Raw genomic sequence first — 12,048 nt, 5'->3', positions numbered from 1 at the left:
TCTTCCATCACACATTTTAAATTGCTTTAACTCTCACAGAACAGTTCGCTCCCTCCAGGTTCCTTTCCGAATGAGATCACGCAGACATCCGAGGGAGGTCGAAGCCTTTCACCGCACAGTGGTACAGTGGTTTACCATAGCTGCTGACATTGGCTGTATTTATAATCGGGTAGAGAAGCACCAACATGTTCCAGATATTTTCTTCCTTGCCCCTGCTGTACAGTCTCCCTTCCATGGGTAGTCAAGACTACTCCACCCCTACAGTAAAACCTTTATTTACTCTCTAAAGGTTCAGTGCTACTAGGAAGGAAAGCAATAAGAGGGGTATGGCAGAGTCGGCTGACAGCATTTCCTGATGGGAAACAGGATTCTGCTTCAGCAAAGCCAGAGAATGGACAGCGTGATGCTGAAGGTAGAGTGCTGGTGAGTGAGACCCATTCTCCCAGCATCCTTTCGTATCTCACTCACGTTAGAGGCGAGTATGCCAACTTTCAGTTCAACGCATACACCTAATTCTGAAAGACAACCTCAAAACTAGTGGTCAGCGAAGTGACTTCTTGCCAAATTCATTTCTTGTTCTAGGCTGTGTTTGAACTTGGATGACTTTCAAGTCATGATAGATGAGTCAGAAAAGTCCTCCAAAATGCATTACAAGTCATCTCTAAAGACGTTTACTAGGGACGAGGGCTTTGTAAAGACAGAACTCCTAAAAGCTATACTTATACTGGAGTTCTCTGAAACTTCCTGAGTTTGTTACTAGCCTGACACTCATGATCCCTAGATAGCAGTACACATCCACTCCCACTCAGCACATCATGATGGTCTAATGGCGTGAGAGAGTGGGCCAGCATGTCATTCTGCAGAAGGATGAAAACACTGGGGTTATGAGTACTATACTGTCACCAAGACACAGAGAATGAACATGTCCCTGGGACAAGATAAAGGCTGCAGTGACTTTGGGGTAATGGCACTGAACTCTGATTTTCCCTCTCCCAGCAGCCACGGATGGCCTGTAGCTCTGCATGTAGTGAACACGCCTTGTGGAGTTTACCCATCCACAGTCCCATGGCAAATGGTGTTGTCACTGTGCTGGCTTGTGTGGGACTCTTTTTGCTGAAGCTTCATCCTTGTCACATCTAGAAGTGGGCTCACCTGGCTCTTACAATCTCTCTACCCCACTCATCCTTGGTGTCCTCTGAGCCTTTGGTGTAGAGATTATGTTGTGACTACCAATTGGGACTGACCACCCAACAAAACTTTTCTTTTTTTTCTCTTTGAGACAGTGTTTTTCTGTGTAGCCTTGGCTGCCCTGGAACTCACTCTGTAGAGCAGGGTGGCCTCAAACTCATAGAGATTTACCTGCCTCTGCCTCCTGAGTACTGGGATGAAAGACATGCACCACCACTGCCTAGTCCAACAATGTTTAAAACTTGGTCTTGGTCTAGGGTGTTTATTACAAAATGGTTTTCTTTAAAGAAGAATGGACTACTCTGCCTGGCATGGTAGCACATACCTTTAATCTCAGCATTCAGAAGAAAGGTTCAAGAGGATCTCTCCTAGTTTCAGGTCAGATAGATTACATAGTTGAGATCCTGACTCAAAAAACCAAAACAGTGGGTCAATTATGTTTAGAAGTGAAAGTTCTTTCTTTATGTTTACTGGAGGACCCTGAGTAGCAAGATACAGGTACTACATACAAGTAAGAAAAAAAGAGGATTGTAGGCTTATTCGGGTATAAATGTATGTATGTATGTATTATGTATGTATGTATGTATGTATGTATGTATATGTATATATATATATATATGAGAGAGAGAACACCATATTTTATGTCCTTAAAAGGAAAGCATGGAATAATTTGCAGTGTTGATACCTGGAGGTCATTGTGTTAAAAATGCAGGCACATATAGCTAAATACTGTGTGATTGCTATTACACTTAGCATCTAAACTAAACCATCTTCATAGAAGTGGAGTAGAAAGGTTGTGGGTATCAGAGGATGGGACTGGAGGAAGAGAGGCTGGAACATGTTTCTCAAAGAATACAATGTTTCCGCTAGTCTAGAAAAGTACAATAAGTAGTCTGCTGTACTGCATGGTAACTGTTCTTAGTCATAGGCATTTCCAAATGCTAAATAGATTTTAATATTCTAAATAATGCCTTAGGAGGTAACAAATAGATTTAAAAGGTAGATATCATAAAACATTAATATCCATTTCATCAGGTATCAGACAAACATTCTGATCGTGCATTTAGTAAAATAGGGGGACTCCGGCAAACAGAGTCCCAGGAAGGAGGTTGTTGCTACTGGAGTAAGGTATCGGGGACGTTTTCCCAGTAGTCTTTCACAGCGTCAGATGGATAAAGAACGTAAAACCTAGGAGCCACTTGGAGAAGAGAACTGTGATAGAATTCAAGAATGGCCCTGCCTACTTCCTCTCACCATCCATCTTCCCTGATGAGGAAGAGAATCCAAGGTTCCTCTAAAGCTTATGGAAGGACAGGAAAAAAAGAGAAGCAGTTCTTTTTTTTTTATTTTATTTTATTGAGAATAAGAAAAAAAACTATCCGCCTCCTCCCAGCCTCCCATTTCCCTCCCCCTCCCCCCATTCTCCTCCCCCCACTCTTCTCCCCCTCCCCCCTCTCTTCTCCCCCTCCCCCCACTCCTCTCCCCCTCCCTCTCCTATCCAAAGAGCAGTCATGGTTCCCTGCCCTGTGGAAAGTCCAAGGTCTTCCCCCCTCCGTCGAGAAGCAGTTCTTTAATAAATTCTTTAAGATTTATTCATTTGAATTGTGTGTGTGTGTGTGGTGTGCATGTGTGTGTGGTGTATATGTGTGTGTATGTGTGGTGTGTGTGTGTGTGCCACATATGTGCAAGTGCCCGTAGAGGCAGATAAAGCCATTGACTCCTCAGGAGCTAGAGTTATATGTTGTGAATTGCAGAATAAGAGTTTTGAACCAAACACCAGTTCCCTGGAGAGCAGCAAGTACTGAGTCACCTCTCCAGCCCTAAATAAATTATTTATAGGAAAAAATATGCCTGTACAAGTTCACTGTTCAAGTATTTAAATAAATTTAAATTTAAATAAATGTCTATTTCTGCAATAATTCATCGATGTCTACTACTGTTGCTATCGCCAGACTGAAGTTTAATTAGTTTTAGTGTTTTTTTTTTTTTCAGATTTTCCTTCATAACGGATTTACTACCAACAATTGTCATGTAAGGTTTTGTTCCGGCCACTTAGGAGTATTTTGGCTCTAGGATAACAGTATAGGGTCATCTCGTAGAAGATTAAGAAGTGAAATGGATACATCCATGCTGATTTCCAGCTGGAAAAACACAGACACATTCAAGAGGGGAATGTTGGCAGCTTGCATAAAGATTTCTCAAGAGTGTGCCTAAATGAGATGTTGTAATTCTTGCAACATGTAGTTTATCATTAAACATCAGGAGTGTATTTCCAAAATACAGACAAAGTTACAGTTTTTTTAAAAATGAAGATATGAGCTGGTCTTAAATACTGTTAAAAGCACTCATGGAAAAGGGTCTAAATATATTTTTGAAAGAAGTAATTATGATAACATGACTGAAATAGTGAGTGGATTCTAAAGTATATTTACAGTGTAATCTAGACATGAAAATTAGAAAAGTATATAAATGTGTTAATATTCATACTGATGATGTCTGTGTTCTTGGTGGTCTTAGCATTTGGGGACATACATTTTCAAATAGTTTGTAGTTAAGAATAAACCCCTCTTTAACGTTCACAAAGGAAAGAGAAATCATGAAGATTTGTCTTAGACATAAAATTACTCTTTAACCAGGGCACAGGTACTATGTGAGCAGGAAGCTGCCTCCCATGTGTCTTCACCAATGCTTCAGGCCTCTGCTAATGTCTTCTGCTGTGTGGGTTCCCACAGGTTCTACAGAAATAGTTCCTATTTAATCCTGCACCATTAGCTTTTCCAACTAGCTAGACTCCATTTTCTGCATCTAAAACTCATGCACTTTCCGTATGGTCAGCGATCCGACTGAGAATCAACTGTTTACTGTGGTTTGAGATGTTGGTGGACTCTGCCTGCTCAGTTAACCTTTAGTTACTGAATTGATTGCTAAGGGTATTCACAGGCGTCTATCGCTAAGAGCCCAGACATAGGGTTGAATTTTAAGTCTTCAAATGGAATCTAGGTTTCAGAGGTTCCTATGACGTCCATAGACATTGTATGGTCATTGAAGGGTTCATTGAAGGGTCAGTGAGAGTGCGGCAATAGCTAGAATAAAAGAAGTAACATCAATGCATGGGAACATGAGTTGGGTGCCCTGCTAAGCTCTGCGCATGACTTAATTCCACAACAAGGAAGTGACAGAGGAACTGAGTGAACAGTGGGCCTAGAGAGGAAGAATAAACCCCTACGTTTACACAGCTTATCAAGAATGTGGTTCCTGAACCATGGGTGCAGCTGACACCTCAGTGCAAGGTCACGACCTGACACTCAGGGACAAGGAACAGGAATATGAAAACCATAGATTTGGTGTTCCAAAAGGTCACTGTGAGTTCTCAAGTTATGCCAGCATAAAACACACCCGCCACATCGTGGTTGAGGGAACTCTAGATCATCTGCAGTGAGTATAAGGTTTTCATATCATGTGTGCGTGTGTGTGTGTGTGTGTGTGTGTGTGTGTGTGTGTGTGTAATGGAAGGTAAGTCATTGACCATCTCCATTTGTTATTCTCCTCACTTTAAGGACCACTCTAAACACCCATTCACAGGCTTTAGATCGAGTACTATAACACATAAATACAAGGCACTATGCCACAGAAACTGTCCTATGACATTAAACTCATGGAGTTAGGGAATGACCATAAATGAACAGGCTTCCTGTTCTTTACTCATCTTATTGCTTAAAGTATCTAGTCTGTGATGGTTTAAAGTAATGCTTACTTGCCATAGACTTAAAGAGAGGAAAAGAGGGAGACAAAGAAAGGAAGAAACATAATCCCCAAATTTTCCATCCCTACATAAAAATGGTAGAGTATCCAATATATATATTTATATACACACATATATCTAATGTAGATCTATATGTATATCTATATGTAAATATAGATATAGAGATTTAGATATAGATATAGATTTTTTTCCTCTACACAGAGGAGGAAGTTTGCCTCTACCAGCACATTAAGTCCATCCAGTGGAAAAAACTGCAGTGGGAAAATATCTTATGCCTTGGCTCTCTTCACTGACAAAGTTAATGATTAAAATTTCCCAGACGTTCCTCCACATTTCCCCCGGGGTATCTATTTGCCTTGATGATGGTATTATTTTCTCTCTTTGGGGACAAGGCTGACTGTCCCTTGCCTCTGTGTGGAGATTAATAATTGATGAGTTCCTAGTTAGGAGCATTTGTAAAGGCGACCGGCAACTGTCTGGCCCTGTCCTTTGCATGGTGGCCCGCAGACGAGAGGAGGTGCCGCAGAACTCCCGGGACACAGCATGAAGACCGTCCTAGTACTCCTGCTGGCCTTAGCACTGGGGCACGCTCTAGAGCGAGGTAAGGCTCCCCTTGTGACTGAGAGCCATCGCTCGTTTAATTTTCTAGTACCACTGAAAAACTGCAGAGGTAGCAACAAACAGACCAAATTGGTGGGGGCGGGGGGAGGGGGGTGACTCGGAAGGCAGACTAAAAGAAGTTCAAGGTAGGGTTGGTCTGAGCTCAGCTGTGCCACGTAGCTTTGGAAAGGTAAGCTCCTCGCGCATAACAAATAAGTATCTCAGAAAAGACGGAGCAGGTGTGGCGGCGCATCCTGTCAGCCTCAGAAAGCAGGAGGCTGGGAGTTCAAGGCCTACTGGTGAATTGGCTACACCGGGGGTTCAAGGCCAGTCTGGGCTACTTGAGAGTGCCTTAAAACAAACAAACAAAAGACTCTTAAAAGAAAATAGTTATATGAACTTTCAGTTATCCCTCACACACTGGATAAATCAGATCCATAATGTAACTGGAGACTCTGATACACAACTAAGCATTTTTCCCCAAATGTTTATCCTCCTTGGCAGCCTCATACTGTTGGTGGTGCCGGGAGTCAACGGAGAGACCTCGTTGATTGTCGTTAAGGAATCTTACTCTTCAGCATTTGGAAGGAACTGAACTTTTTAAAATACTCTCACGCTCAATAAGAAATTTGGTCACTGTGTAAATAAAATGAGTAACAAAATAACGGAGCTCGGTTCTCATGGAAATCAGCCTTAGAATGGGATCTTCACCTTTGCAGTGTGTTAACACATAGCAAAATCAGCAGACTACATCCTGTGTATCACGCTATAAATTCTGCAGCTTGAATGTTTTCCATGCTAGTTTAGATTTGTTTTTCTGCTGATCTGTTAACCTTAGTTTAATTCTTTATTGCACAGGTTTGGTTTTATTTTATAAATTTTAATATGAATAATTTTCTTCTCTGACTTATTCTAGGGTGCTTATAAGGGAATCTGTATACACTTTGCTTTGTCAAATTAAAAGTTCCAATCAGTGCTCTCCCTTAACAACCTTATCCAAGTCATCTGTTTATACTCATGGTAGTAACATACTTAACCAGTGTTATATTCCTTCCCAGGAATTATCACTTACTAAATATGGCACACATAAACTCAGTCTTGACTTTATCTTATTCTTTCGCACATTTTTTAAAAGATTTATTTATTTTTGTTTTATGTGCATTGGTGTTTTGCCTGCATGTGTGTCTGTGTGAGGGTGTTAGATCCCCTGCAACTGGAGTTACAGACAGCTGTGAGCTGCCATGTGGGTGCTGGGAATTGAACCCTGGCCCTTTGGAAGAGCAGCCAGTGCTCTTAACCACTGAGCCATCTCTCCAGCCCCTACATTCATATTTTTCCATGTTATTTTTGTTATCCTAATTATGTTAAATTTGGTTTTCTTCATCCACAAGTCAGATATAAGTCCTTAGTTAAGACTACAAAGTCTTAGAAAAAGAGACAGAAATGGATAAATGAGTCTTGTAGGTGTCGCCCCAGGGAGCCCTGAAAGTGTGTTTGCAGCAAAGTTTCTGGGAGACAGATAACCTTGAAAAATCTCACGGAAGCTAGTTCAGACCGAACATCCAAAAATCCTAAGTCCAGCAGTAGCTAGATCTTGGAGATGCGCGGTGGGGAGTACAAGGAATCCTGCTGACTCAGCAGGTGGCCCCGACTGCCTCCTGTAGCAGAATAACAGATATCCTACTGCAACAGGGCATTCTCTCATCTTTATTGTAATATTCTCAGCAGCCACGGTCCCAGAGGAAATAAATGCCAAATCAGTTCCCTCAAGGATTCTTACATCAGTCTTACAGACCATGTCCTGTGACCATACCATATCCAGAGTCACGTAAAAGTCAAGGAAAAGTCACTCTCAGAATTTGCCAGACGCTTCACCCAGAGTTCCCTTCTGTAATATCCAGTGTGGCCTCCAGAGGGAGCCCTTCTAGGAAATGCTTTTTTCATCGGGTCCCTAGTCAATCCAGAGCCATGCTATGATCCTTTAGAGACTGAGCATGCCCCCTGCTGGTTGAGAGTGGCGGAGCACAGACGAAGGAAATGCTGTACGTGCTCCCAGTTCACAACAGCCACAAGCCAAGGTTTGGGGTGTAGGTTGGGAGTGGCGGTAGTTCTTTATGTCTATCACATTTTGCCACTCTTAACAGTTTCCTAGAACCCTGTTCCAAAGACCATGTGCTGGAGACACATCTGGAAAACTGATTTTATGGGCTAGCATATTTAATAACTAGCCATGAGTCGCTTCTCCGTGGTTCACCACCAATGACCCTACTGTCTTCAAGGATCTGATAGCCCACAAGAAACTCTATTAAATTAGAGTTTTCTAAAGACTCTGGACTTTTCCTGAGTGCTGGTATCTTTGGAGCTGTCTTTTGGGAACCGAGTCTGGAATGATACTTACTGCAGATGCCCTGTTCTGTTCTGCCAGAGAGTATTTGGGAACTGCACACATCTTGGGAGAAATGGACTTAGCAAATCTGCCAAATTATGGTGATATCATCAGAAAACAGCCACCCACTTCTGCTGGTCGAGGACGCGGAGAGGCAGTTTGTTGGGAGCCTTGTTCCCGATGGCTCTAATGTCCCAGAACAGATGTGTGAAGTCAGTGAGACAAAGAAAATTCTGACCATCTGTCTCATACAAGTGGACCCAGATAGCCTGAGCCGTTTTCAGTTATACAGTTTCAATAGCTCACATGAACAGTTTTACAATCAAACTTGCTTCCTTAAGTTTCTAATAATAGCAACAATAATTGCCAGTTTATTCCCTTACCTCATTCCCTTTCCGTCCCCCAACTTCCCCACCGGTAATCATTAGCTACTTGATTTGTAGCTTTAATATGAGAAGCATACGCAGTACGGCAAGCAACAAAGGAAGCTTTCTAACTAGGGGCTCCTACAGGTAGAACGGTGTGCCTGGTGCTGGTAGCATTTGCACTTACAGCATCATGCAAAGTAAGAGAATTTGGCCTCTAACGGTTAACGTTTACCTCTAGTCAAATCTAATCTCTCAACAGTCAGCCAAGGCTAAGCCAATTCATTCTTCATTCTATACAACTCTATCTTCTATGCGGGATATACCAGGCTTTATCCCCCCTATCATCCTGTAAACTTCATAACTTAAAAGCTTACTTTTAATAGTTGACATTGTTTATTTATTGTTCTCGTGTCCTTCTCTCAACTTCCTACAGTATTGGCACAGATATTAGATACTGAGGGCATTGTGGGCTTCTATGATTCTGCTTCATTCCCTGCCTCTAGACTCCTGATATTATCTATTTATTAGCATTTCTCCTAGACTCTTGCGGTTAAAATCATTCTCTCCAGAATAGTTATGCAAATCTGTAATATTGTCAGAAACTTCTGTGACTCTTTGAGGCTAGTCTCAAGGTGTGTAGAAAATGTAACACCCTGTTCCTGAGAAGCCTGAATTCACGGTCACACCTAAAACATCAAAGGCTTTAGGAGCTGAATCAAGTCCACTGCATATTTTTAACACATCCCCTCTGGCTCACCCAGAGGAAAGCCATCAGGGGAAAGTTTTCCTAATGCAGTAGCCATTTCATGTATGGCTCTAAGAAAGTGAAACTAGACACAGCCAGCAATACGATTTGTGTACGGAAATCAAGGAGAGCCGATAGAACTATGATCCTGGGGTCATACCCAGAATTATTCAGCAAACCTTGCCACCAGCCTTGCCAAAAAATGGGTTAAATTCCCCCAGGCCTTGCCAAAGGAGAACTTGTTCATGTTATTCTCGGGCCCTGTCCCCCGAGGAAGCACATTATTCCCAGCAGTAGTTCTTGTTGGCTGATCTGTGTTCTTTCTCAAGAACCGAAACAGAGCCAGCACCGATTTACAGCTGTCTTTCTCCCGTACCCCTCCCAAAATACTTAAGCAAACTATTTATTACTTCATAGTTACTAAGGCAAGGATTGTCAATAGGAAACAAACAACTGTAGACTTCTATACATTCTACATACATATTTCTATTAGGTATTTACTCCAGTGCTACTCAAATCATTGGTACTCACACATTAGCTATTATGATATTAACTATCTTTGAGCTGAACATTCATAATGTACAAATTTAACAGTTAACACAATTGAGTATCATGAAAATAGAAAAAAAAATGCTCCATGAGATAGCCTATAGCCTTCTGTAAAATATCAACTCGAGTCATTGTTATTCAAGATTCATTCCCTACATGTGGCAAACAGTGTTCCACAAAGGACAAAATCGGGAGCTAGTGAAGTCTTTACAATATCAAAAGAACCCAGAGTATCCTTCTTGGTAAACTTTGTAGCGAAACCGGGAGCCTTTCATTGACTGTTGCTATCAGAATGAACAATCCAGCGGGTGAGGCTGCACCTGCTTCGGCCCCATCGCATCTCACATTCAGTGTGAACGCCATGTCTGGCAGAGAGTAGCGCATGTCACAGAACACAACCGTGGCACATATGAAAGAATGAATAATGTCAGATTTGTTGGAAGAGTTTGTAATGGGCGGGCATGAAGCAATACGATTTCCCAAAAATAAGCACAACTCATTTTCAAAAGTCCAGGATTTGACAGGATTTATCAGAATGTTTCACAATGTAGATTAAGTTGGACGTGATGTTAAAACCGCTAAAGAAATTTGTAAACATTTGGCACAAAGAGGTCGCTTGGTGTGAATATGATTTCACAAGAGTCACTCACTAGCTTCATGCCAATAATGTCGGTTACCACACTGAAGTCTACATCATTCTTTTTATCAGTGATATATTAAAGGACAAAGATGTGATGTTTATCAGTCACTTGCTGTATAAATTTAACTAACTTTAAATGAGTTTAATTAGTGTAAAAATACTTTTTATGCTAGAGAAATGGCTCAGGGGTTAAGAGCTCACACTGCTCTTGACGAAGACCCAAGCTTTAATTCCAGCACTCCCTCCTGGCTGTGAGAGAGAATATACCACTAACTGCCTTGAAGCTTCTGGCAACCTACACACAAGTAGCATGCACAAGCGCGCACACCACACACACATACACACACACACAAACACACATACACACACACTTGCATGCACACGTGCAAACATACAAATAGTAAAATAAATCTAATTTTTTTTTCAAAAATATTCCATAGGTATGAGAAGTCAATCAGCAATAATTATATTACAAATCAATTTCAGTACTGACTGTATTTTATTGTGTGCAATAAAGAATAGTGGAAATAGCTATCCACACTAGATATTGTCTCCTGAGTAAAATATTTTTTTTTTCTAAAACACATCCAAGGCTATCCATCTGAAAGATCACAGTAATGCCTCTCTCTGTGGGTTATGTCTTTAAGATTATTCTTTGTACCTTAATGCTGTGCCAGTGCCACCCACTGAGACTTCACTTGTGTCCTCTCCCACCCTAGGCTAAATGCTCCAGCAAAGACGCTTCCAAGATGACGTTAATTCTCACACAGACCTGTTTCCCACTTTTCTCTCAGCAGTATTCCCCCTTACTAAAGCAGTGCATAGTTCCTAGGAGTTACAAAACACTTGTGTGCAAACAAGTCTATTTTTATTTACTCAAAACATTAGCAATATCAATATTAGTAATGTACTGCTTATTTACAGTACTTTCTCATGCATACTGCATTCCTGCAACATGTAAAAGAAAACTCAACGTATTTAGTGAAATGAGAATTCTGAAACTGAAAAGCTAGAAGCAAATTATTTCTCAAAATATTGATCAATAGTACCTCACTTTCCTATAGAATTCACTTTGCACATTACTGGACTGTCACAAAGTTCCAACAAAAAGAAGACTAGTTTGATAGAGGGGGTTATTAAAGAACAGTTGCGTGCATTAAAGCAAAAACCATATTTTACCAGAACTATTTTGTGATTTCTGAATACTAGAGGTTTAGGGGAAAGGTTCCACATATACAATTTGTACATGTGACTAACTTCTTAACTCTGAGAAGGGATCATAAAGATCACAAGGACATTCTTGTATTAAATATGGGACCTTGAATAGTCATGACTATTCAAATCATTGCCAAAAGTATTTTCAGTGCCAAAAAATTTTCAAAATGCTACCCTTTCTGTTACTCATGAGCCATGTTTAGAAGAAGGTTTTTAGATTGATTAGATTGCAGTCATACAAGCATCAACGATTCCTCCTAGTTTGTTTTAGGAATGACACACAACAGCTCTGCTCAAGTCCTATAGCATAGCTCTTCTGCACATGAGGACAGCTCCACACCGTGCTCTCCAGTGTTGCAGCCCCCAGTCCCACTCACCATCATTAAAGATTAACGAACATTTTCTGCCTTGCTTTAACCTTTCTGACCTGTCACAAACCCAACCTTCCAAACCGAGTGACAAGTTCCAGTAGTAGATGAGTGTGAAGGTCTTTGGCCGGAGCAGAGGCTGTTGGCCAGGATCCTATACCTCACTGACCGTTGATTGGCTGTACCCTCCCACTGTCTCATCCTCATTTTCAGGATTTAATTCCAA

At 41.2% G+C, this 12,048-nt stretch overlaps 1 protein-coding gene across 2 annotated transcripts in view; it reads left to right on the top strand.

The window, feature by feature from the left end:
* The first annotated feature begins 5,350 nt into the window (after nt 1-5,350).
* Nucleotides 5,351-12,048, top strand: part of Gc (GC vitamin D binding protein) — a 29,051-nt gene continuing 22,353 nt past the window's right edge. Inside the window, exon 1 of one of the 2 annotated variants that reach the window (XM_050149842.1) lies at nt 5,351-5,552. In XM_050149842.1, the coding sequence (XP_050005799.1) occupies nt 5,495-5,552 (58 nt within the window). In that variant the 5' untranslated portion in view covers nt 5,351-5,494. The remainder of the gene's footprint in view (nt 5,553-12,048) is intronic. The other variant, XM_050149841.1, reaches the window with a different exon arrangement.

Source organism: Alexandromys fortis, unplaced genomic scaffold (assembly GCF_014885135.2).
Source record: "Alexandromys fortis isolate MF-2015 unplaced genomic scaffold, M_Fortis_MF-2015_v1.1 scaffold_0, whole genome shotgun sequence".
Lineage (NCBI taxonomy): Eukaryota > Metazoa > Chordata > Mammalia > Rodentia > Cricetidae > Alexandromys > Alexandromys fortis.
The sequence above is the reverse complement of the archived record's forward strand: the minus strand, read 5'-3'. Positions and strand labels throughout refer to the sequence as shown.